Genomic DNA, 27,998 nt, shown 5'->3' with positions numbered 1-27,998 from the left:
TTTCACTGCTGCTCTGTTCTGACTGGACTAGGCTGAGCTGCAATTCTAGAACCAGACTCTCTTCCAATTCTGTGTTCAAAAGAAAGGAATTGTGTAAAAGAAGAGCAATTTCAAGCAATTTTAAGGATTATTTCATTATAAGGAATTCTTTAACCAGATTTGTCAGAGTATCTGAAGGATGACTTAGTTTTATACATAAGAATGATAGTCTGTCCTGACGCACCATTCCCAGTTCCTTGTATTACTCTGGAATTACTGACCGCCTCAAACACACTAAGAGGAGCTCGATTTTTTTCTACATTAGACAATACCTGTCACAGAGTAGCCTCTGCAGACAAGGATTAACTGTAAAGAGCGACTTGCCTCAATGTTATTTATTTCCTCTTTTACTTTCAGAACTTTGAACTTTGGAAAGGAACAAACCAAACCTGTTAGTCCAGAGTTATCACATGAAAAATCATATAAAGTCTATACTGAATGAACTTTTAGTGTTTGAAGAGCACACAGAATGGAACACTGAATATGCATTATGACAGTGCCTACTGTGCACTTGCTGTCAGGAAGTTGCTACAAGGAGCATGAGAACCGTAGCTACAATTGAATGTTCCTAAGAAAATGTAAAAATACATGGAAGTGTGTATGGAAAACTATATGGAAATGTAAAGAAACCAACACTGGGTGAGAAGACATGAACACAGGAGTCTAGTTTCTTTTTCTGACACATTTCTCACAAGCTGATAGAGCGTCTTTGCTCCTCTAACCCAGTTTCTATCAAGTGAATCAATGTTAGACACCTCGGAGTCAGGTACCATCGCCTGAGAAGATAAGCTCAATTAAGAAAAAGACATCTAAATACTACGTATTTGATTAGTATGGTAGAAATGTTTCAGGTAAATCTGGTTTGCACTTCCCCCAGAAAGACAGAGACGCGAATACACCATTGCAAAAAGACATGTCAGCAAGTCTTCATTACAGATTATAAATCACCCTCATTCTTCTTTCTTTTGTTTTAAAGAAATTTTTTTACATGCCATTAAAATATTGTTTGCTGAATGCTACTACAAAGCTAGCCACCTGTAAAATTAAAGGCTGATGCTGCCAATAACAGTGTTGAAATACCTTCTGTTTAAAAGGCAAACCTACTTTGTAGCTTTTAACACAACTGTATAAATATTTCTCCACCCACCCTTCACAATTTTGTTGGTTGCATCGCGTCCATTTAGACAACAACCATCTATGTCATCACACAGGATGTTAATCTTGGGTGGAGAAGAAAGGAACAATAGCAAATGGACTTTTAAGAAACCCAGATGAACGCATTCAAGCAGGGTCCTTCATGATAAAAGCAAAGCAAAGACAAAACCATCAGGGAACAAGTCAACAAAATCACAGAAGTCTCAAAAGATCATTTTTCATCTCGGGGTTTGTTTGTTGTGATTTTTTTCTCCCCATGCGCCTTCAACAGCTCTTCCCAGGTCTGGAGAAAATGAAAGGAGTCTGGATTAAACACCCAAAGGACGACTAATGCTAACAATACTAAAAATAACGAGGTTAAGTGGTGGAAAAACGATGGTGACCACACACAGAGAACTGGAGTGGTAAGGTAGAGAAGGAGTTTCATCATTGCTCCCTCGGGACATGCACAGAACATACTAACTGCTTCTAGTTCTCTGGGGTTCCGATTACCATGCCAAACACCTCCAGAGTTTCCTTATTAGTATAATAAAAAGCCTCTACACATTTGTGTTCTATTCCCAGCCTTGCTATTGACCTTGTGTAGGTCATTTAACCTCCATCTGCCTCAGTTTCTACAGCTGTACAACAGGAATAATATTCCACAATATCCTTTGTAAAGCATTTGAGAGTGACACAGTTATCATTTACAAAGATTGATCATTTTGAGAATCTATACATACATCCTATGCATTTGAGCTAGATAAGGCATTTCCAACAAATAGTTTATTCATGTAACAACTTTATCCTTTTGTGTGTGTGTTTGCAGATCATCTTTGGAAATACTTCCACATTTCCAGCTCTCACCAAACCACAGAGGACTCAAATTCATGCTTTGCTCTGCCTGGGTGTGGAAATAACATGGCATTTCTCTGGTCTCCTTTCAGCTAAGTGCTGCCCTCAAAATCCAGTCTCTGGGGTTGAATGTTCAAAACGGAAATATTTAAGTATCTGTTTTTTTTAAACACTGTTCTCTTCTAGAGCCTCAAAACAAGACAGGCTACACAAAATTCACATAGAAACTGGAGTGAAGATTAAGAAACATTTATGGGCATGTTCCTGCAACATAACACAAGTCAGATCAGTAGGTGAAACAGCTGAAAAACTTGCTACTACTATAAACCCATACTGTATGAGGACAGTTCTTGAAGTTCCAGGACTAGGAAATAGCCCCTACACAGAGGAATCACCTCACAAATAAAAATGGGAAGATGCTCTCTACTGGGCACTGCATAAGAAAAGTGTCTCCTTTCCAGGGTGCCAAAAGGCTGATCAACTTCAGGGCTGCCCGAATTGCTCCTCACACTGTCAGGTCAGTGATGGAGGGCCAAGGGTGCACTTTGCAGATCCCTCTCTCTCCATGTGATTTTATACTCCACAGTTTTGAAGTGTAGGAATCACGCTAGGCACTGCCAGAACTCTGCTGCAGGGGAAGCAACTGCCTGACATGCTGTTTAAAGGTAGACCTGAGCAGCAGCTTTGCCTTTATTTCCCCAGGGATGACATAGCCCCCGCACTCCTGAGTGCCAAGTCCAGTGACCAGATAGAACAATTTACCCTTTACAGTCGCTGCAGTAGATGAAGCTGGCCAAAAAGGACTCGGGTTCTTTTCTTTCCCCTTTCCCCGTTTTTCTTTTACTGCTCCTCCCATCTGTCTCAGGTGGCCCAGTGTGAAAAAAGCTCTTTTATGATGCAATATCTGGGACCAGGTGAGGCCCTGACTCTGCAGATAACCTAACAAGTGGGCAAGAGCCGCTTGTGTTCTTATTGACAGTGCATGCGCTAGTAAATACCAACCTCCAGGGTATTCTCAGTAAACACACAGCCATCCCTAGCTTCTAAGATACACAGGCACACACAAGCACTTGCTTTACCCGACACTGAACTCACACCTCACAAACAAATTATTTAACTACTCTATCCCCCAAGGAAGACGGTGATCATTTCAAATGCAGCTCCCTGCTCGTCTCTCACATCCACGCAACGGCCTGATAGGTTAAATGATGCCATTTAATTACAGTAATGGAACCTGCTATTTTTTGGTTCCCTTGAATCCTCTCTCGCTCTCTTTTTTAAATACGTACAGAGTCATCTTTTAAACATGTGTTTTATATTTCCGAGTTTAACAGCTGCGTTCTGCTGGTTCCTTGAAGAGCAGGAGCAGAATGATATTCTGATATTCTTCCCTGTGCCTCTGAGCAACTACCCTTTTAAATGCTGCATAAAAAGAGGCTGGGGGAGATGCTGTAGGAAGGGATATATGCTAACATTGCAGAGACCAACCTGCCCCTTCATTTACTTAAGACGGTTTGGGCTGATTTTATTGAACAAAACCAGCTTAACGTCTCCCACCTCCCAAAGCAGCTGGGGCCTGGAAAGGATAAACATGAAAATGCTTTGAGGAATTTTACATCTATAAAGATCACTACATTACACTGACAGTAAGGCACACTATGGTTAAATTCATATGTATATGACATGGAGTCAGAATTATCTCAGATCTAAACTGACTCAGTTTCCCCGCCAAAAATTGGGATGGCCTTTTCTCTATTTTCCACTTTAATCTGGTGTTTGCAAGCTGTTTGGAGAATGAATGTAAAGGTCTGAGAAGGAAGAGAAGATGTAATAAGAAGTACATCAAATGAATTTTATAATCTTGCCATTCCACAAAAGGTGGCACAAGCTTAGTGAATATTTGTAGAATGCTCTGAATATGCAAAGTGGCACAGAAATATGGGATACATGTTTGTTAAATTCTTAAGCATGCTGCAAAACTTTCCTTTCCTCCAGTGACTTCGGGAAGGGTTTTACAGTTAGTTATCGTTGAAGGAGGACATGTACCACAGTACTACATGAGCAGCACAGTAACTATTTGTGGATTTTACATTTGGTACATTGGTACATTTACATTTGGCAACTAGGAAAAAATACAGAAGCAAAGTATTAGTACTTCCAAGTCAAAATAAACTCTTACCTATGGCAATGCCACAACACTCCTAGAAAAATGCCCATATTACACCTATCCTCAGCTTTATTTGTCCTCTAAATGTGAAAAGCTTATTTATTTGTTCTGTGGCACTTGGCTCACAATCAGCCATCCGCATACAGGGATATTGCCCATCCTCATCCTCTGGTACAGCTATCCACTGGTGTCTTTTAAGGATGGAATCTTAAAAGGTGAGGCAAGGCAGAGACAAAGACAAATTTAATTTTATCACCATAAAAAGGGACATTTCCACATGGGCAGCAAGGACATGAATATCATGTGTATGCAGGGGCGGGGGATTATAAACGCATTTTTGGCGAAATTCAATAAAGCTGATTCCACTGCATAAGGTCAGCAATTTACTTTTAAAAAATGATATGATTGCAACTTTTAATATAACCCATGTATTTGCTGCAAGATGCTCTAGAAGATTGTGTAATGTAACCACCCGACCTCTCCACAGGAGCAGAGATCACCCCATTTACCCTTTATTGTCTTGCTAAAAGCAATGCACATTTGCACGGTATGACAAAGTCAACAGCTTTTACTTCAGAGAGCCTCAGATTTCACTGAGAATGAATTCTCTGCTCTCCTCCTCAGGGAGCAGAGTCTCGCCTGGACTAGGTTCCATCAGAAAGAATGAACCAAAAGCTAAACTCCCCTTTTAGCTAAGGAAAGAAAGATTGAACTCCAGATTAAAATTCAGAGGGTACAGTGTGTAGTAGTAAAGCAAACAGCAGGATTTCACGTTCACAAGCATCCAAGACATAGTTTTAGACAACATTTCTACTCTGTTTAAGAGAACCTAGAGAATTATCTCATACAAGAACTTATTTTATCTCTCCTAGCAGGAAAGTATCACTAGGTCTGAGATGGATTTCAGCAGATGAGCAACACAGATTATCCTAATTACACTCCTTGTTTTAGCCCCCAGAGAGAAGGCTGTCTCTTTAGACTTAGAATAGCAGGTTCATTCACAGAGCAGGTCAGGAACTGAATTCCTCTGACTGTGGGGAAACCCTGGGCTGGATGACCATGAAGAGAAAATTCCTTCTATCACAAACATATTTTTATACAAACGTACATAGATTTCTTCAACTGTCTCAAGGTGAAGCTTGCTTCAAAGGTCAAAGCTGCAGGGCTGGATTAGGATTGCACGCAATCTGCCTGAGCCTTGACATTCTGACATTCTAAAGTTCTCAGCTCTCCCCTCCCATACACAGCTGACAGAAGTAAATTCTCAACCTCTCTGCAAGTGTGGCTTTTACTGCAGCAAGCAACTTCAAAAATCCCACGCTGCAGCACCAACAACTCTGAAACAAGCATATCAAAGCAGTTTAGAAACACAGCTAACATAAATCTTACTAAGTCAATAACGCAAAAGTAGTCATTAACCCCATTTTACAGACGGGCAAGCTGAAAACAAGGAACTTGCCCAAAGCCAAGCAAGCAGTCACATCTCAGACGTCCAATGCCTGCTCTTAGACTGGAACTAAGGATTCCTTTTGGCACCTTGCATTCAATTTCATTTGAAAACATGATAAATAGATTTTTAAATTTACAAGTCAGATTTAGGATCTGGGTCTTTTTTGCCCATCGCTAAGAATAACAATTTTAGGACTCAGAATATAACTGCGTATTTTAGCATTGTTTCTAGAATAGACTTCAACTCCCTCTGCTGTAATCATATTGTTTTTTCAGTGCTACCAGGAATAGAGATATTATTTTGATGGTAAACAAGGGGCAGATATGACTCAAAACACACGCAGTGAGCAACAGGAGTTAATTCTGCAAAGCCATTTTTAACGGCTCTTTTACATTACATAGTTATTGTCAGATAGCCAAGTGGAGAGACATCATTAAACCCATGACATTCCAATTATTTGTTAAAATTAAGCTTACAACCAGTATTTTGTAGCATGCATAACTTCCTGGGCACCAAAGCAGTCTGTTCCAATTTATCAATAATCGTCAGGCTACAAAAACATGGCAAAGGTGATTCTGGACTCTTCACTGAAATCGTGCGGCATTTCTGTGGCCCAACAGAAACAGGAGATGGAGCAGACTGTTTACCCAATATACTCTAAATGAATCACCTCTTTTGCTCTGTGGAGGATAGATCTAAATGGTTCAAGATCACTGTACATTGAGCCTGAAGTGAGAGAGGAAGGATATTATCACTAATGTGACTTGTATCCTCTGCTACAGAACACACATATAGGCGTTCAGAGGATGTAAAATTTGAAAGACACTTCCTCAATGTCTTCTTCCCAACGTCATTAAACACCAAAGGGGTACCTCCTGTAATACACCTTCTCAACACTTCACACAGAAACCAGAAAGTCATTGAGATTTTAATGTTTTTAGTATTAAATAGCAGATCTTGTACCAAAGTCCTTTAAAATAATCTTGCTGAAATCAACACACTGTGAAGATTAGTAGGCTTTAAGTTTTCCGTGACTTTCTGTTTCTGCTCCCTTTACACAGGCCCAATTAGGACTTTTTCCCTCCTGTTCAAAAACACACTGACTTCAGAGCTAGTAGTCTATAGGGTATTCAATCCAAACGTGCAGGTACAAACCTGTGCAAGATGACAAGCTTGCTGGAGCTATCCAGTAACAACGATGACATCTTTTCCTGCTAGTGACAAGCACTTCTATGGAAGAATTCTTTAGTTCCAAGTAAAGCTCATTAACAAACTCCTAGGACACAATTTCATCATGCTGAAAGTGTTTCTTCAAAAACACCCCAAATGATCTGCATTTGATTTCATAACAATTAAAAAACATTTTCCCAAATATGTTTGCTGCAATATTATGGTATTTTTAATATATATATATGGCATTATAGATAAAGAAGTTCTTTACTGTGAAGGGTGATGAGGCTCTGGAACAGGTTGCCCAGAGAAGTGGTAAATGCTCCACCCTTGGCAGTGCTCAAGGCCAGGCTGGACAGAGCCTTGGGTGACATGGTCTAGTGGGAGGTGTCCCTGCCCATGGCACAGGGGGTGGAACTGGATGATCTTAAGGTCCTTTCCAACCCAAACCATTCTGTGATACTATGGTATATACTATATTATTCTAGCAATCTCTTTTTTATCAGTTACAATATTAAAGACTCCAGTATTTAATAAAGTCAGCATGAAAATTGGCTGGTATTGAACAGCAACTGACAGATAGGCAGACAGAAGACTGGCGTAACCAGGAGCCATCTCCTTCACAGCAGATGGATAGAGATTCTCCATCATTTTCAGGGAGAAAAAAAGAGGGCAAGTAATACAAAATACAGAACTGTGGAACTAATTTCTGGATCATTAGCACATTTATTCTTCTGGATTTTGAGACTCCAACAGCAGAAATCTTCCTTCCACGTTAACCTCACCAGCACTGGGCAAACACAGCAGAGTGCCAAAACCAGATATGACTACTGATAATGCTGATCCAGACAGGAACTGTTGTGAGTTTGTTAGCAATGAAAGCATTCATTCTCTCCCTCTTCATTCTTTGGATACCTCACCAGTTCCTTGGGAGATAACCAGATCTCCCCACTTATGCTGTGTTGTACTGACCCAAAGCTTGGATGGGAAGCACCTCAAGAACAAACTGGTTGCATGAACAGGTGTAAGACATATTTTTCTTTAACCTCAGCAAAATATTATAAGGCACATTAACTGTCTTGCAAAGTCATAAACAGAGGCCTAAGCATCTTTAGTAATTAAATATCCCATAGTGCTTTTCAAGAATCTTAGCAAATTTTTTACTCAGTAATTACATTCTCTATCCCTAAAGCTCCCTCTGCAAGACCACTCAGATAAAGCATTCTTCATTTCCTCTCCTAAAAACATGTAGTGATGTTAAGCAGTTGCTGTCCTCTACCTCAGAGGTGGATGCTTTTTAGCAGAAAGCACATTGAGATCTAGATAACCCTACACACCATCAAACATGCTCCATGCAAACAGCTTCAGTATCAGTGGTTAATGGTACAAATGAACTTAAATGAGGATCTTAGCATGAAAATGTAGAGGGCACTGACTTTTGTTTAACCTCCACAGTCATTTCTGTAAGTCTATACAAGCTGTTAAACTTACTTTGTGCTACTTCAATACCTGTTGCAAACTTCTTTCATCATCAGAAAGTGCACCCTGCCTGGTTCTACCCACACTAGTGAACCTTCTCTCATTGTGTGTTGAAGTGACTTGTCCTAGATGCTTAACACATTAAGTATATTCCTGCAAGAAATTTTTGCTATCAGTATCTGAATTCCAGGTCTTACTTGTGGCTTTGCAAGTGCAAGTGATGAGGTCTGTGCAGGCACAAAACACTTACTAGACAGCTAGAGAACAAGTTACTTCATCTGCAAGCACAGGACCAACACGTGCTCACACCACCAGTTGTACAGTTGTACTGGGTTGGGCTGGGACAGTTCTTCACAGTAGCTGGTTTCAGATTTGTGCTGAAAACTGTGTTGATAAAACAGGGATGTTTTAGTTACTGCTGAGCAGTGCTTATGCAGAGTCAAAGCTTCTGCTCCTCACCCCACCCTGCCAGTGAGGGACTGGTGGTGCATAGTAAGTCAGGAGGGGACACAGCTGGGACAGCTGACCCCAGTGATATTCCAGACCATAGGACGTCATGATCAGCATATAAAGCTGGGGGGACACACGTTCATGTACGAAACATGTTCATTTCTAGACAAGCATAAAGTTTGGGCAGCCATAGCAGTTTGGCCCAAAAAGGTATTTTGACAGCATGGGCTACTAACTATATATTTTGTTCATGAGTTGTCACTGGACATTATTGGCTCGCATTGTATTATCTTTTCAAGGAAAAGCTTTGTAAAAACTGTTCGAGCTTCACTGAGACACGTTAAAGAATTAATTACAAAGTAAAGCTGAAGGAGAAAATTAATTTTGGAAACACAAGAGGTTACTTTTCTTTTCCTCCCTGTTCTGGAAGTGGGGGAGGAAAGGCAGTTATTTTCATCTTCGTGCTGGAGGCCAGAGTTGGGAGCTGTCCAGTCGATAACCTGACCATCAGAACAAGGTTTGTAATTAAAAGGTCAGTGACCTGGAAAGTCAGAGCCTCACTCTCAGGGCTCCTCAGTAATGACGGCGCTATTAAATTAAGACTGTTATGAAATCAATGCTAAAAAAGCTTTCATGGTAACGAGATTCCATTCAAGGACATGCAAACTGCCTCATGAAATGGACTTAAATTATAAAAAAGCAATAAAAGAGGGTGAAATTGAAATCTGCTGAAGAATTTGCTTTCTTTAACACCCTCAGAACTGGGTTGTGCCCCTTCTCTTGGGTGCTCAAGGCAATCCACTTGGGTTTCTTCGGCAAAGGAGAAAAGACAGTGGTTCAACTTCCAAGAATGTAGAGGAAGAAGAAGAAATGAAGTCAGTTTTCTAATGGAGATTCTGGATCTGACAGCATTTGTTTTGAGGGAATCTTGAGGTCTGGTTGGGAAGGAGCATGTACAATTAAATCATTTATTCACCTCTTCAGACATCACCATAGCCTGGCATCTCAGCACTGGCAGCATTTTGTGGAACTCTGGTGCACTGCAAGAAAATGTGCAAGACCCACAGGAAACCCTTGGGTAGTAACTCACCTCCTACCAGCCAAAGTAATGAAACAGATTAGGAGATACAACATGTAAAAGGGTAACACTTCCAGCAACTTGCAGCTCACCTCACCAAGCTAGATCATGAGTGCTTTTGGAAGCATGGAGCCCATTTTGGAGGCATGCAGCCCATTATATTACTTATATATACAAAAAGCCAGTCCAGGCAGCGCATCGTGAACACCGTCCAACCTTCTGGGTGGATGTTTTCCCAATGTAACTCAACAATTACACATTTACTTGCCCTAATGCACTTCTGTTCTCCCCTCACTATTATTTCTGAGCTGCTCATAAGCTTTTGCCTGTTCCCACAATCCCACTTTGGGAAGGCATTACTGTACTCATTTTACAGATAAAGAGAACAGGCAACTAAGAAGAAAAAGATTCTTCATCCAAGATCACACAGTAAGTCTGTAAATCGAGCAGTTTTTCCCTTCTGTGCCCCAAAGGATCAGCACCCTGAAAGACTGAGCTCCACATGCATAGTGCACTTCCACCCCCTTTCTCTATCTTGCCAGAAGTTACAGATCCAGAGTAGACAAAATTAACAAGCCACATGAGTTACCGGATGGGTAACTGAGCAGTACAGGACATCTGAGGCACAACAGTTAGATGACAGACACATTTCCACAAGGGTTTAAACCCCACATGCTGTCTAATTACTCCCAAGGCGCCGCTGATTCTGTGGTATGTCATCAGCAGAATCAGCGAGTTGGACAAAAAACAAACAGCATCTTTTTTTCCTTTCTTTTCTTTCAGATACTCTGAGGGGAAACAGCTGTTTTTTTCCCTTCATCTGAAGAAGTTCATGATAAAAAGGAGGAAATGTCATAAATTACACAAAATGCCAGTGTAAGCTTCAAAGAAAATTATAAGTGATTCTAATAACTTAATGTTTCTCATTAATTCCTCTCTATTTGAGAGTTTAAAAGTGCTTAAGACAACAGAGAAATCTCATCCAACTTTTGAAAGGCCTTTTACAAATCCAGGACACTCTCATTCTCCCAACTGTCATCAACTATGCTCCCAACTATCATCCAAAGCCCTGACCTGCAAGTAACCAGGAAAGGCTACTTTCAGCCTCTGCCCCTACTGTCACACAAGAAGCCAAACCTAGTCCAGCTGATGAGCCTGCAGACACTTTCATTTCTCACCGCACTGAAATGTATTAAACAAAATCCAGTGCCTACATTAAATACTAAATAATAATAAAAGGAAATTAAATTTGATTGGCCTTTTTTAGGAAGGAGATGCTTATAAAAAAGGAAAAAAAGAATGTAATTCAAAGCAGAACCATCTCTGCAAGTCTCACAAGTGGAATTTCTTAGGCAAAATTAGGACTGCAGGACATGAAAGCTCACCCACAGCTAATGCTTCAGTCCTGTCCCTGTAGCCGGGGTAGAGGAAGGCTGCTGCAGGGGTAGGGCACCTGGTCTTTTCCTTCTGCATTCACAAAAATGATTATCCCCACTTCAGGAGTTTTTAACCAGACTTAGTGGGGAGTCACAGACCTCTATAGTATGGGTCCGTAAAAGTAACTATAAAAGACAAGTTCATACAAGGTGTACAACTATCTAGATATGCACATTCCCCTCTCCTGAAATTCTTCTGGGGCCCATAAAAAGATCTGCTACTGCAATTTCTGCTTGAAGAAACTCGGATCAGAGTAACAGTGAAAAAAATACAAGGGTACCTCTGCATTATTTTCTACAGAGATAATTTTAAAAGAGACTCTTGTAACTGAAACGGTTTCTATACAGAAAATGCTTTTTTGGCTGGCAGTGAGGACTTCTATTCCAGGCAGCCTCACTATCTGTAAGGGATAAATATCACTGAGATGACCATGACTGTATATCAGAGAATAGGGGGAACAGCCCACCAAACCATGTAATGCCCCCTTTACTCAGGACTACATTAGCCACAACATCTACATTTCAAGAATAATTGCCTCCATCTGCTAGAGCACATAGGGACCATGACAGTATGTACCTCCTGCTCTCAAGCACTGAACAGAGGTCACAGTTAAGCTCAGTGGTCAGATTCCATATGGGTATATTTCCAGTGACTGCTGGGTACAGGCACCACTGGACCCTGCTCCCTCCTATCTCCTACTGCTAAGTTTTCAAATAAACAATTAGCACAAAGGGAAGGAGGGCTAATTAACAAACAGGAACAAACAAACAGCTCTACCAAACCATTTCTGCTCTTTAGTAATTATTAGCCAAGTAATTCATAAGAAGTATTATTCGGGCCACAGTTTCTCTGTGCCTCCATCTCCCCACCCTTCCTCTTCTCCCAGTCAGGGATTTATTAAAATTAAACAGATTAGATGGAGCTCCTGATACTAAAAACTGTTCAGCGAAGCCTGCGGTGGGGAAGTGCAGCGCAAACACCAGAGACATTTGTCTCTAAATTGCTCTAAATACCTTCTGCAAATGAAATTCTAACCCAGCTGTGTTGAGAGAGAAAATGAGGAATAACTGGTCATTGTCAGCACAGAAGAAGATCAGGCAGTTATAATATTGCACGATATACTTGGGGCTAAGGATCTCTCGGCAACAATAGATTTTGTATCAGGTTACCCCGGGTAATCAGCACAGCTTTTAGGCTCAGCTTTCCCTTGCTTCATTGCTTCGGTGATAGAGTTGAAATCCCCAAGCTTTTATGATTAATTACTCCCCATAGGTCCACATATTTCAAGGAAAAACTCATGGAGCACAGCGGCCAACAGGCTCCAAATTTTAATGCCAAACTGTAATGGTAGGGTAAGGCAAGCAACGTACCTACGCAACTGCAGCGCTCTCTAACTGGCATCAGGACAAGCAGTGAGGGGATCACATGCAAAAAGATGTGCCCATGAACTACTTGTCATGACATCACTGCTAAAACACTGAACTGCCATTCCCTTCTACACCCTTCACTATTCAAGAAGAGCAAAACGGTTCATAAACTTGAACTCTCCATCTCATGACATCAGGCCTCTTAACAAACAGTTTGGAACCCCAAACACAATAATATATATTTCATAGGCTTCTCTACTTTTTAAAACTCAAGATCTTTAGCTATAGAATTTGATGTACCCTATGGTACTTATGACTTCAATGTATAAGTAGGTCACTCCCCTCTGAAGTTTGGAGTTTGTATTTTCAGTACCACTCCAACTGCTTAAAATACTCCATAATGAATGTAATTAACCCCAAGGTAAGATTATTTACATGTTGTGGTAAGGATCTAAGCAATATGGTCCCACGAGGGTAGCATAATATGGACTGAACTTCACCTGAAATGCACTGTAAGTTGTGGACTAAAAACTTTAGAAGGAAAGAAAGGAAAAAAAAACCCAAACCCAAGAACAAAAGATAGTTCTGTTATGAGTCAGAAAGTAAAATAAATTCTCAGTAGGCAATGGGCAAAGTATGTTCCATCTGTCTCAGACGATATAGGATGTGTCAGGATCTGTTCTATCCCTGCTACAGGAAAGGGCTAAACTCAGCCAGTAGTTTACCATTTCAGCCTGAAAGTCAGGTTGACCCCAAGCTTGACCTTAGCCCGACCTTGTTTACTTTCACCAAGTCCTTTGCCCTTCATTCCTCTCTTCAGAAACATTCGACCTTTTCGCCTAGAAGCCGGTCATTCTAAAGCCAATGTCACGAAGGTTAGAACTGACCAGCTGGTTCACAACTCTAAACCGTCCTTATTGCAGAGAAGATCTGATAACAGTTAACCCAAAAACTTCCAGTGTGCCTTCTGTAGTCTGTAATTCCACATCTGGTGCCAATATTGTCAGTTCAGAAGAGACTGATATTTCTTACAAACGTCAAATCTTTTCTGGAGACAGACTTTGTCCTTTGTACTTTGTCCTTAACATCTAATTTTCCATAGCAATACATTTTGGTTTTACATTAACTCAAGCTCTCTCATTACCACTAAAACCACAAAAGAGTCCGTACCTTTCTTCTTCAGAAATGCTCTTCTGGATGCAATAGGACTTTGGCGGACTCGTGGATTCTGTAAAAACTTCACTGCTGTCACAATCTGATGAGGGTAGGAGGGTTGGAAAAACAGAAGAGAGAAAAGATCCAAGTTAGGAATGGTCAAACTCCTATTTCACATTATGTATTTTGTACTGCAAAGTAAAGGCATCGCACCCAACACATGGAGATAGTCTGGAGCTGACAGTGATTCAACTTCCAGAAATGATTCAACGAGCATCACAGGCTGTGGCTCAACTCAATCAGACAGCACAATTACGGTATTTCAACCTAGAGATTTTCTTGTTGAATTACTCTTGAATAGCTCATCCTGTACAAAAAACCCTGTTAAGATTCTTTGGGGTTTATACATTTGACATGTGATCTTTTTACCTACATTGGTGCCTATAGTTAAGGGCAACCTGGAGCCAATGCATGTGACTGGTAACAGCAGGCTAACTAGTAAGAATGCTTCCTTTCTATGACTTAAAGCTCCCTGCAAATTCTAAGAGATTAAGGCCTTTTCTGCCATCAAATTTGCTGAAAGCAATAAATAAATAAACCTCAGCTCGTCATGACTGGGAAAGAAGCAACTTCACGTGTTTTGGATCACATTACAAAAATACCATGAAAGTCACTTTTCAGTACATGAATGGATAGGTGACAAGTTAAATTTACATTCCACACCAGCAGAAATCACAGATTACTTTTGTCTAAAGACTGACTTCTACATCCTTCAAGGTGACAGAGCACTTGTACCACTTATTCAAGCAAAGGGTAAGGTATGAGATATCTGATACTCAATGGCATCAATGACAATGGCACTGGTTTTCTGCATTTCCATTTAGTGCCAATAAAAGGTGTTTGATGTTTTTCTTCACATGGTAAGTCAACTTTTCACATCCTCTCCTACACTATTACGCACATTATTACATGTTGCTGCACTGGTGATTCCCTTTACCTTCATACAAAAACATCAGTTCTGATTGTAGCATTGGGAGAGTCATGTCCCTGAAGTTAAGAGCACTCAGGAGATAGATACAGCCATGTGAACTAGTGGAAGAGATCACTCCCCTCCTTTAGAGCTGAAAATGCATATGTATGGAAGAGGATTTCTCCCCAGACACTGTCATAAACCTTCTCCTAAAATGGTGAACTGCAGAACTATGTCAGGTAGGTCTTGTAGAGTTTCTGGAATTCAGTTCCAAAAAGGTTTTCAAAACTTTTCATAGCAGAAAAGGAAGGGGAAAAAAAACCCCACCAGTACTGCTGAAATCACCAAGTTTCACTTTGTGTTTGAATCAAACCCTTCAAATATGCATTTCTGGTCAGAGAGCAAAGTTCTGATGGGTTTAATGGCACTTTCAATGTACTCCTCAGTGCATTCCATCAATGTTTTTTTTCTTTTAAATTGCATCTCTTATTTCTTTAAATACATTAATCAGGCTAGTGTAGGCAAAACGGATCCATTGGACAATGCAATAAACATGAATTATCATCTATCCAACATGCATAATGGCTTAAAAATACATAATAGCAGGTGTAGTTTAAATGATTAGTTATTACACCTGTGGTGGGTCTGATTCAATTGGGGAAAATCATCTTTAATAGGTTAAAAGGTTTAGATCACCAGGCTTCCCTTAAAGTGGCTGTAGAGAGGGTATGATGGAGTACGCTGTCATTACTAATTCATTTAAGAAAAACATGGGGGATACAGCAAAGAACAGCATAAACGAGCGAATCCAATTTAAACATCAGGTAAAGCAGAAAACACCTTTTAAAAAAGCATGATAAATGAATTTGGAAGAGAGATGAAATTGACATATTTATTTTAACGGGAATTTGACAAAGTCCCAGCACACTTTGAAGTTGGGAGGAGAAAATGAATGGGGTATTTTTAATTCTTTGCCTTTTCTTATTTTCCTTATTTTTTTTCCCCCCTTAAGTTTACATTCAGTAATTCTGAACCATAAAACACCAGCACAAAATACCCCCCATAAAGTACACTTCAGCTTCATTTATGTGCACTTGATCTGTCTCCAGCTGAAATGCAGGTGACAGGCAAATCACAGATTTAGACTGTGCTGATACTGCTACGCCAGATGCAGAAATACAAAGTGCCCAAACTAATAACCTTAAGATAATCTGCTGAATAAGAAAGATGCCCAAATGAGCAGACCAACAGATACGTGAACATATCAAACCCACTTTCCTTCTAATAATAATTACTTGTTTGTTTCTTCAGAAACTCCTCAACACTCCCTCCCACATTTAGCAAGCTAGAGACACAGGCACAGCAGCCCTGAAATTCTGCAAGCTCCCCTATCTAATTATCAAGGTTTGAGCACTAAAAACCTGTAAGAAAGAAGCAGTATTTTTCACTGTGCTATTTCGGTCCCAGCCATGGGCACGTTTTACTGATTCAAACCCTTTATTAAAACTTATTTTTGCCTTGTAAAAATGTAAACATTTCAGTAGTAAATTTCACTCCAAAATAAACTTGTATTTTATCTTGCCCCTGCATCGCTTCCTCCAGTGATTGCAACGTTTTTAATCTTAAACCAAAATAAAATGACAAGCAACAACAAACTTCAGGAAAAAAGAATCCTGGAAATGTATTCCTCTTCCCAATAATCCCATGTTTCTCATATCTGTGTTTGCATTTACCTCTGAACATTCCTCCTATAGGCTAAGCTGAAACTTCGTTTTTACAATTCATCTTGTATACATGAGCACCTTATGAAGCAATTTTGGCCGTGTCAAAATGCCAATATTTTCAACAAACATACACACCAACCTCTCTGCCTTCTATGGATCATTTTCTTTGCACAAACAAGGGCAACTGCAGTCCGTAATTTAAACAACAGAAAAAGGAGGAGGATCATGAGAAGTCTTTGCAGCCCTGTGGATAGCCAAAAAAATCCTGCAGCAAATAGCACTCTGACTCAGCTGGTAACATTGTTCCATACTATTTCTGTACCATTTGTAACACTTCTCCAAATTTTTATGGTATTAGGACACTGCACAAATAATGTGCATTGTATCACTCCTCTGATTCTTAGATTGCCAGCACACACTAGCCAGAAAACTAGTTTTATCTAGTGGATCAGGTACGTAGTTCTCCTAATAAAAGATGCTGGATTTGGCTTCTAAAAGCAAGTGAATCCCATAAACTCACTATCCCACCTCTTCTGCAGGGATATGATACAAAAGCCTCCTTTCCGACTGGGTGGTGATGGGTGGAACCCTGCAGGAGGTCCTATCCTCCAGTTTGATTTTCTAATTAGAAAATGAATGCAACTTCTCTTAGATAACATTTGTGCCTGACCAAATTACATAAATTCAGGCCAAATATTCTGCTTCAATGTCAAAGATATAAAAGAGAGACAGGAACTTTACTGCAGATGTTGTGGGAGTGCAGCAGGCTGGCAACATCCTGGGCCAACGCACAGCGCTTTGACGTTACAGCCAAGGTCCCTCATTCCTAATTTCCCTCCCTTTTGCGTTAATGGGGAAGGTAAGCCCAGCCTTATTTATTGCTATGCTCAAAGCTGCAGGGTTTCCAATGAAACAATCTAAGCTACTTTACCAGTTACTAGCACTAGAAAAAATAAACCATCACATTTAAAATACTCTGGCAAATGCCCACTTTCTACCATCTCAAGAAGTAAAAAACCCCAAACTCAATCAATTAATGAAAACATAAAATATCACCTTCATCAGTGAAAGTTCCACAGGATTTGGTAACAGAGTTCCACGTGGAAAACGGAATTAAAAGCCATCAGGAGCACAGCCCATAAGAGCTCTAATAGATTTCCTAATCCTGGGAACCCTCTGTAGGTTATTACTAAACAGCATTTGTTGACAGACTGAGACTTTGAGATGACCTGTGATGTAAAGGTTGGGTCTGAATTATACGTTGCAAGGGACAGTATTTTGTCTTTCTGAATGGATCTGTATCTGTTTAAATGCAACACTTCTTTTCATTAAGCAGAGGCGGCACAGGCCATGAACTATGCACAGCCAGTTTACATTACATGTGCGGAAGCAATCAACGCTGGCAATATACATGACGTATGTAAAAGAAGTTGGAATTAATTTTTTCTCAGTGTATTAAAAAATAATAATATGGCCGTATCAACAAACACTCAACCTATTTCAGCCAGAGCAGAAGGCCACAGCTATAGGGCAAATGGAACTGATCAATACATTAGCCTACAGCAACACCCCCTCAGTGTAAAGCTGTGTGTTTGCAAGGCTCAGAAGATTAAATTGTCTGTGAAAGGTTCCTGCACTCCTACTCTAAAGGAGATACCCAGAATCCTGTTAACAAGCATCAGGCTAAAGCCAGCTTACGTTTTAACAAGGGCTGACTTAAAAGCCTGGCACTGCAATGAACAGGAAACCCCCTTCAAACAGAAATGCTGCATTTTAGTAAGAAATCAGTGCTCTGCCAGGACCGACTTGACAAATATGGTTATCGGTGGCACACGGAAATAGTTGCAAAGCAGCTGTTAATCAGGAAAACACATCATAGAACGCTGATGCTAGCACTCAGGAAAAAATGCAAGGGGCTAATTATGAAGCTATATATCTCACTAAAGAGGCACCGTTCCCTGAGATTCCAGGCAGAGCTCTCTCCGATTGGGGATCCTGGGACACTATGTACACATGTCTCCTCCCAGGACAAACCTTTTCCCAATACAGTGTTCCGAGCCCCAGAATTTCTGTGACATTTCTATTTCACAGAAACTGATTGTTATTTCTAAAGCAACTACCTACAGGTCGGGCAGGAGAGAGGAAACACTTTAAAGCTCCTATGATTTCATTGACATTTTTATGAAACCACACAGAACCCCAGGAATTATTTCTGTTGTGGGAGGACCTGGAAACCTGCAAAGTTTGGCAGACCTCAAAGTCGTACTGAGAAAAGTTTAAAAATGCAATAACAACAATAAAAAGAAACCCTCATGTAAAACAGAGCAAAGGAAAAAATACGATTTAAAGCAAAATTCACAGGAGTCAGAATGAGAAAAGAACAAAGGCAAGAAACAAGCTTCAAATCACGTTTGAGATTAAGAACTGGGAACTAAAGGAATACAGAATAGTAACCAAAAAAACCCAACAAACCCAAAACCCAACGGTAATACAAGCAAAAGAGGAACAATCCCAGATGCCCAGGAACTCTGACAACTGCGAGTTCTACAAATGACATCTAACTCAAAACCATCAAAGTTAAGAGCGATGAGATAAAAAGCGTGGAACCAAAGTCCGTCCGCGGGTTCCTCCCTCACAGTGAGAGGACAGGGCTCCTGCAGGAGTCAGCGCTGAGGGCTCGGGCAGGTGAATTTCTGCTCAGCACTCGGAGGGAAGCGCCAGGGCAGCGGGAGGGGAAGCGCCTGGGGCCGGCGGGGCGGCTGCAGCCCGGCAGCGCGGAGCCACTGCTCCCCCTAGCCGAGACCGGGCGGAGGGGAGGAGAAGAGAAGGGGAGAGGAGAGGGGAAAGGGGAGAGAGGGGAGAAAGCAGAGGGGAGGCAGGCGCCGCGCTGGGGAGAGGAGAGGGGAGAAGAAAAGGGGAGAGGGGAGAAGGAAGAGGGGAGGAGAGGGGAGCTGAGGGGAGGCAGACCTCACCAGCCGGCGAAGCCCAAATTAAGTGTTTTCACTCAGTGGAAATGAAATGTTTTGCAAGATGAAACAGAAAGAAAATTGAGGTTTTAGGTAATTACTAGTTGGCATTTACATATCACAGGCTGGTTCAACACCTATTCATTTTCCTCTTTTATTTTCAATTTTTTAAAATTGCTCATTAAAATGAACACATGACAGGAACGGGGGGAAAAATTACTCTTCCTCTTTTTCCTGAGGACTACAAAATCCAGATCTACTTTAAATACATTTATCTATAATTATCACATACAAAAAAGCCTTACTTCATTTACATTAATAGGGTGACCAAAAAAAAATATGATAAAAGCCAGAAAAACTCCGAGGCGAGCTGTCTTTGTGTGTTGTGCCTACTTGGTTCCAGGGCCAGCCCCCGCGGAGCCAGGACCCTGCCACTCCCCACTCGTGCTGGGATGAGCAGGACCGCAGAGCTGAAAAGCCTCCAATGCACACCAGTATCCCATTCCATCCATCTCACCCGTGGGTTTAGCTAGAGCCTGCTTTCAGATGCTTTCCTTCCCTTCAACACACTTTCCCCTCATTTCTTCCAGTATTCTCACTACAAAGAAGTGACTTCATATAGTCCCTGTTCTCAACTTCTTTGTTCCAGGAGCCACTTCACACTTCCTCCAGCTGTTCACACAGCCCTGACCTTTCCACCTTCTTTATTCACACAGAACCAGTCTTTCCTCACATAACCTTCCATTTCCAGGGATCCTGATCAGCAGCTCCAGTCAGACTTACAGGCTCCCCTGGCTCGGTGGCCTCTCCATTCAGATTCTCATTGCGCAGTCAAATACCTATTTCCTATGCAAAGCCCTTAATTTTCCTGGTCCTTCAGCTTTTTTTAATTTTAACCTTGTGAAAGTCTTATTTAACCCCACGATGCCTTCCAGAATACAATTTGTATGAAAAATGCTATATAAAATAAAGTTTTATTGTATCATATGTTAAGGACATAAAACATCCCTGATAGAAGTGTACAGGGGCTGACATGATAGACTAATATATTTTAAGGTCTATTGTGTAAATATGTATTTAGGGAATTCTAAAGCATGGTATTATTGACCCAAGTCTCTCTTAAAACACATTGATATATGGAGTAAAAGCCCTTATGAAAAGTAGCAACTTCGTCTGTGTAGTAGTCACCTTTCAAAGTGAAATATCTCTGCCATCTTCAGTTTTTTTTCTGATTCGACTTAAAACAGAGGGGACATCTTGACAAAATTCCTCTCTTTTGAAGAGTAATAATATTCAAGAAATACTTACATGTATAAAGCTAAAAAAGAATGAGAAACTTCTACACACGCTTTGAAAGAAATGTGCAGTAACTGTTTATACACAGAGAAAACGTGCTATGTATTTTTTATTCTAGAAAGAAATACACCTCCTAGTGAGATTTCATAATATCAGGTTTAATACGATACAAAATGTTACGGGGAAGTAATAAATGCTGGAAAAACATAACAAACATGAGCACAAGAGCAAACTAGAAGTATTAAACTGATAATGCAGCCGTAATAAATTTTAACCAATGAGGAGCATGACCTTTTTTTCTAGAGTTCAAACATTTTAACTTCTTCTTGAAAAGACTTAATCTCATTTTCAGAGGATAAATAAACTTTTCAAGTCCTCTGTTTGTACTTCTGCTAAGCTGAAGTTGCAAGCTCCCTATAATCACTAGTACCACCAAAGAAGGTATTGCAGCAAGATGTACAAGGTGGGGGGGTGAGGTGAGAGGGGATAATGTTTGTCATCCAACTGGCAGCAAATTATTTGAAGTTCTGTTTACATGAAACCAGCAATAACCTCAGTGCTGAATGTACTGGATCACTGTGGGTAATATGTGGACTAGAAGGTCAGCATCTCATGCAAGGAGGCAAGGTATCTAGCTTCCAAGAGTGGGTGAAGCTGGTGTGCCACGGTGAGGTTAACAAACTGGTCCAAGGGACCCAAGAAAGATGCCAGAGAGAAGGGGAAGAGCACAAACTTAGCAGAGAGAATCTGATTTTTAGAACTTTTCTTGACAATTTATGCATCTTGCTTCTCTCTTCTTACAGGAGGAAGCTTAGGGATTACTGAGGCTCTGTGCTGTAAAATTAATGCAAGTGTCAAGCGGTTGAGCTGAATCACTCCAAAAGAATGCAATGACTCAGTGTCCAAGATGCTCACTACAGCAGAACTAAGACCATTCCATGGCTTCACAACTTAAAAAAATGCATGATACAGCTTTCCCGAGGGGTGGATGGCAGCACCTCCAACTCTTACCTTTTTCACTCCTCTCTCGATATTGCCATTACTAAAGATCTCAAAGACAGCAGGTTTTGAAAGAAATCTCTTTTACCCTATTATCTTCACATGTGCAGAACGTAAAAACCAATGAAGCTGTAATTTATTACATTTTCATTCTTCTAACCACAGAGTAGACAAGGACTGCTGGAGGTTCATTCACATGCAAGGGAGCTTTAAGATGACGTAAGGATAGGAAGTCCATGTCACATCTAACAATTATGCCTGAATATTTAAATGCACTATTGAATGGTAGACTCCAGAAGGCTAAATCAGTGAAAGAGATGCACCAGAACAGGATCATTGTTGAGATTTACTTAGATCCTTCTAATTCCACAGTGAAGGGACCGGAAAATACTGGTAATACAATGGCTCAGATTTAGTGCAAGAGGATCAAAAGTAGAACCCATCTGTGGAAGATGCTATAAAGATGTTTTAGAATGAAATGACTCAAATAGGCAGGAAAAAAATCAGCAAGCTATTATTTCTCAAACCTGCTATTTCAAGAACCCCATTTAACAGAATTCTTAATCCATAGGAAACGTAGATTAGAAAATGAGTGTTTTCCTTGCAAATAAACCCCTGAACAATTAGGGGTGAAGTCAGGGGGCTATGATGGCATTATGACAAGGAAGAGCTAAATGACAGAATGAATAAGGAGATACTGAAGGAAACTACTTGGATCACCAAACTCTAACAAACAAAAGGTTTTATGTTGGAAACGTTGAAGAAGCTGGAAATTGTGACAGGTGTGTAATAAATCATGCAAATCACAGCAGATGAAGGCAATAGTGAAAGGAGAAGGACTTAAAACACTGGAAGACCTTTATGTAAATTTAGTATTTTACTTAGAACTATTTGGGACAGGAATTGTCCTCTTCCTCTCTATTCACACAGTGCCTGGTGCTGGTCTGCAACTGGCCTCCTACCCATTTATTACAACACAAATAATAATAAAGCCTGAGCAGACCATGCACTTTGTTCCTGCTGTTAATTGCCCCATTAAGGGAAAAACTAAGCAAGGGGCAAGAAATGTGATTGGACAGAGCTGCCTGGTCTATGGGGACTGCAAGTGGAATAATTTTATAGATTGGAAAGCAGCTGCGTCCTTTGTCTTTGTCCAGTTCTCAACAGAAAGAAGCTCACATCACACAATTTCTCCTTCATATATAGGAACTTGCATGAGCAGCCTCAAAAGCAATGGAACCTCGCTGTCAACTCTTCAGATGCTTCCTTTACAATAGGAGTGAAAGACAATATAAGGGCAAACAAGAGGAACATTTCCATTGTGGCTGTCCATACCATAAATATCCTGCAAACAACGGGTCCACCTCCTTTTCCCCTGGGGTCAATTTGGCATTTTTCATGGATGCTACATTCACTACTTAAAGAAACAAAGCATATAGGTGTCATGACAAATTCAGGATGCTGCTCAACCAATACAGCACCGTATGTAACAAAAAATGACCTGTACTGATCATCAGCAACTCTCTCTTGGAACACTTGAGTAAGAGCACACCATCCTAAACTGAGTTAAAATGTCCAAGAGAATTAGCTCTACAGAGAATTATACCAGGGTGCTCTTCCCTAGTTCCTACACAGAAATTTGGGTCCAAACCAAGAGATCTACAAAATCAGAGAAGGTTCAAAGTGGCACTTATCCTGTTTGTGTTTTCCTTAAACCTTGGCACAGCCAGTACATGTCAGGGATTATTATAATTATACTCTTTATGTGCTGAAAAATTAATAAACAATTACTCACTTCAGCTAAAAAAAAAAAAAGGAAAGCAGCCATTTCCGTGACAAATGCTGCAGAAAGCATTAACAACCCCTCTGAAATCTGGGTCCGTACCACAGCAAGGGCTTAACACCAGTGTAAGAGTGCCCACTGTCATTACAGAGAACCAGCACAACTCAAAGCTTGAGTTGCTACTCTTCACTTTCCTCAAAACTCTGCACCTGATCCATGGAAGCTACAAGGCATTTTTCTATCTTTGTAACAGAAGAAAGTAGATTCAGTCTTTAATGCTGCTTTGGTCCAAGTACAGGCTATTCAGTCAAGCCACAAAGTCCAAATTTGGGGGGAAGCATTTGAAATGCACTACTTTCACTCCTGATAGGCCACAAAAGGGCTTCCACACTGCCCTCATGGCTGGAAGCTAAGGGTTATCTCTAAGGTGGTAGGAAGTCAAGCTCAGCTTCCCAGGAAACCATGGGAACGGCAAAAAATACATGCTTTCTGGAATAAATAGGTGAGACAGCAAATGCCTGGGACCTTGATAAATTCTTACTGGAATTTATTTGCAGCCTAAATCTCGACTAAAATCTGACATTCAATTCATCCCTAAAATATTGGCAAGTTCTTTATTAGCTTCTTTGAGAATCCAGAGGGAACTCAAGTGCAGTTGCACTCAAAAGGCTTCCAATTTTCTTTAAAAAAATTAAATAAACTTAAATAAATCCCACATATCCCTTTTTAAGCAGACCCATGCTACTCAGTCTTCTTCCCACCTTAAATCAATGGTAACCCAATTCAAATGCCTTACAGCTCTGTCTGAGAACTAGTGGAGAGATCAACGCTTTTTATCTTAAGGATTATGGATCACCACTTGGCGAACATACCCAGCAGCCCATTAGAACCACCACAAAGGGCACAGTTTCTCCTTCCACCCCTCAGACTCGAGAAAGCAGCATATAAAACTTCACCCTTTCACGCTGTAGTTCTTAGCCTGCCTGCCTTGTTTCATACTCTAAACATACCAAGATTTATTAACCTTTACAGTAAAAACAAATAAAATGATGATGAAGTAAAAACACAGTGATGTAAGGGCTGCAGCTAGCACCGTTTATCTGTGGAAATCCAATTAGTGCTCAAGTGGCAGAGATACCTGGAAAAGTGCTCACAATCAAATCAAAAAAAGATACAAAAACATTAACCTCATGGCTAAAAACTCCACATTTAAACATTAAAGTAATAAAGGTGCTTTTATTGAGTATTTTCTATATTTCATTAGGTCCCAAATTGATGAGGAGCCCTAGAGATGCATTTCCTGGGCTTTTGGATCCTTAGACCAAATGCTTCACTTTGTTGTTGTTGTTGTAAAGCAAAAAAAGGAGTGCTTCTTGCCAGAATGACAAACTTCTTTTTGCAGCAGCAACTACAGCAACAATTGCTTATGCAGGAAATGCTGAGAAGCCTATGAAGATATTCTTAGATCTGACACATTCATTCTGTACTCACCATGATGTGAGCAGAAATGGTGTTTGAATTACTTCTGCATGTAAGATTATCTGGATTTACCTCTATTGCTGTGCTCTACCAGAAATTCTTCTCTCAAAGCCATTGCCTCATGTCCCTCAGCTGGGGAAGTGACCATATTGATAAGACAGTTGCTAGAAAGACAAGTACCCACTCTAGAACTTGATGGTCTCAGAAAAGAAGATAGGAACTGAATAAATGATGAGATTAGTCAAGCCCCTAGCAGTCGGTGCCCTCAGATTAGGTCTGCTTAAAAGACTTCCAGAAAAATCACACAAGACCAGGTCCCTGCTCTATCCTTTGAATGCGTGTTGTCAGCATTAAATTCACTTAAATTTATTAAAAGAGGAATCAGAAGAGAGTCACTGTCAATGACCATAAGACCAAACTTCTGAGCCACAATTTTCTTCATCTCTGTAAAACCACCAAAGAGAGACAATACTTACTCATAGGTTTGGGAACAGCTAATAGAACTTTACCCATTAGTTTTGCTTATAGCAAAATGTTGCGATTGCTTCTGGTATCAGTTTATGCATGCTGCTCTTAAGCTTTACGCAGAGGAGCTGAATATATGCCTTCAGAATAGAATGTATTATATGCAAAATAAAATGCAGTTAAATTCCATTCCAAGGTGAATTAACTGAGTTAAAAGAAGTAGACTTCCTTGAACAGAAAGCATATATTTATACCTATATTTCAGAAAGAATTTTTATTTTGTATTTTGTCCACCTATTTTTAATAGTCCGAAAGCCTTTCCTACCTTTTCAAGATTTCATGACAGATCACTGTCAGGAATTTTATGTATGCTAATGCTTAACTTCCTTTTTTTTTTTTTTTTTGTCATCTAAACCCACTATTCAGGAATAAATTTAAGATTTAAGAATATCATCCTCAGATTATACTGGGAACCAGAAAAATAGTTAATTCCCAACTGTACTGTATCACCGGGCTGCTACTCACACTCGTGTTCTGAAGTCACTGGCCCTATATGTGGTATTCTCATGCTCCAGAGAATATTCATGAATTAGCTTTTAGATGTCAAAGAGTCCAACCTGTCTTAAGGGAGCAATTGCTACATCTCTTTAACTTTTGTGCTTGGTATGTAGCAAATTATAAAGGGGAATGTGATACCTAGAATTTGCACACGCAATGTAAATTGTTGAAAATAAAAAATTAAGGGGAAAAATATTCCTACAGCAAACAGATTCAACACCTCTGTCCCCTGTAATCAACAGGGATGAGTACTGGGTAAGAATCAGTGGTGAGAGACCTCCTCCTCCTGTCTGGAGTATACAGAGTCCTGGTTTATTATTCTGCATTTGCATGTGGCAGCAAATGTGTAAATGTTTTAATAATACAAAAATCCCAATAGAGTGGAGGAGGAGGATATGAAAGAAAGAAATACAAGGACATTTACTTTCTTGAGAGTGAGATAGAAAGGAAAACAGAGAAAGAAGATGACACGATAAGGGACAAAGCAAGCTTTCTGGGGTATATCTGGAAAAAGCTAGAAGAGAAATCATTAGGAAGTCCATAGTGCATCTACAGTGATACAGTGCGGATCAATTCATTTAACACTGCCCTGTACATTTACAGAAAAGTACTTTTGATATAATAAAGGCTCATAAACACACAGAAATTGGGTTAGACCTGTTTCGAATTCCTGCCAAACAATGGTTCAGAAAAATGAAGCTCTATTTTAATTAGCTCGACTCAAGAGTGATTTGATAACAGCAGATGCTGTCTGGATGCTTTCAGCTTGATGGGCTCCACATACATGAACTTAAGAGTGGCTTTGATGCAATTAGATCTCTCTCTCTCCTTTAACATGTGTTAAGCTGAACCAATGGCTTGTGTCTATTTAACATCTGGAACTAGAAGGATATTGACACTCTTCCTCATTCTTCTCCAAATGAGTCGAGCTAAAGTGACGAGAAGGTGGCTTGTTGGGGTTTACCCATGCAGTTTCAGCAACTTGAGTACAGAAAGGCAGGGCACCAATACACTACCCACAATGTAATATTAAGGTCTGAACATTAGATCTGTTTCTACCACAAACCACATTTCCTGACATGTAATTTTTACAGGCTTGGTTAGTGACAATCAAAAAACCTGTCCTATCAATTGCTGCTTCAACTTGTGTCATTTTCTGTAAAAACAAGGACTCAATAATAATTCCATACATCTGTTTCAGTCCTGTATTCCCAGGAGATACCACATACACACACTGTACCATTACAGTAGCTCCCATCCAGCTGTGGTACAGCTCTCCCATCTACTGTCCACCATTTTCTTTCAGAAGCAACTTCTCTCATTCCTGGAAATATCTGTGCATTGACACCCTAGAGAACCCTCTGCCTTTTGAAAGTGATCTACCCACCTCACTCTAAGCCATAAAGCACAGGCATTTGCTAAAGGACACATGCAACATAAGAGCTGCTTTAATGCATCAGGGACAAGGCTAATAGGAGGTCTTGATTTGTTAATTATCTGTCAGTTTGTCACAGCTGGGCTGCAAGGAGTGGGTGAGGGGGAATCTTTCTGCTTGGTTCTTTCTCTAAATGCTGAATTAGGCTGTCAAAACCTTCATCCCACCACAAGAGGCTGTGAAAAGAAGAGCCAGACTATCCTTTTCTTCCTCCTTTTCCCAGCAGGATATGCTGTTTCAGATGTCCTACCCTCCCATCATGTCTCCGGAAATGTATATGGCACATATAAAATGACCTTCACACCATCGCACCATGCCAGTTTAGTCAAGGGACATTAGCGGATCTGAGCATGATAAATCAGAGAGGAAATCCCAGTGCCAGGGGAGCACGAAGAAGGCATTTATTCCATGAGTCCTAAAGTTCCTACCTGCTTGAATCAGCAGTTTCAGAGTAGGCTTTTGGAAGGCAGAAAGCTTGGCCCCTGTGAGAGTAGGCAGATAGATATACATGGAGTTACAGAGATAAAGAGGTGGAGTAATGG

General features: G+C 40.4%; 1 protein-coding gene across 2 annotated transcripts in view; it reads right to left on the bottom strand.

Annotated features, from left to right (window-relative positions):
• Positions 1–27,998, bottom strand: part of PEX14 (peroxisomal biogenesis factor 14) — a 76,310-nt gene that overhangs the window by 25,853 nt on the left and 22,459 nt on the right. The window contains exons 1-2 of one of the 2 annotated variants that reach the window (XM_062604566.1): positions 13,995–14,089; positions 13,797–13,881 (exon numbers count right to left, since the gene is read on the bottom strand). In XM_062604566.1, coding sequence (XP_062460550.1) covers positions 13,797–13,881; positions 13,995–14,003 — 94 coding nt within the window. In that variant the 5' untranslated portion in view covers positions 14,004–14,089. Of the gene's footprint in view, positions 1–13,796; positions 13,882–13,994; positions 14,090–27,998 lie in introns of those variants that run through there. The other variant, XM_062604557.1, reaches the window with a different exon arrangement.

Source organism: Pezoporus occidentalis, unplaced genomic scaffold (genome assembly GCF_034315485.1).
Source record: "Pezoporus occidentalis ecotype Australia unplaced genomic scaffold, CSIRO_AGI_Poc_V1 ctg119, whole genome shotgun sequence".
Lineage (NCBI taxonomy): Eukaryota > Metazoa > Chordata > Aves > Psittaciformes > Psittacidae > Pezoporus > Pezoporus occidentalis.
Note: the sequence above shows the minus strand (reverse complement) of the source record. Positions and strands in the feature narration are given on the sequence as shown.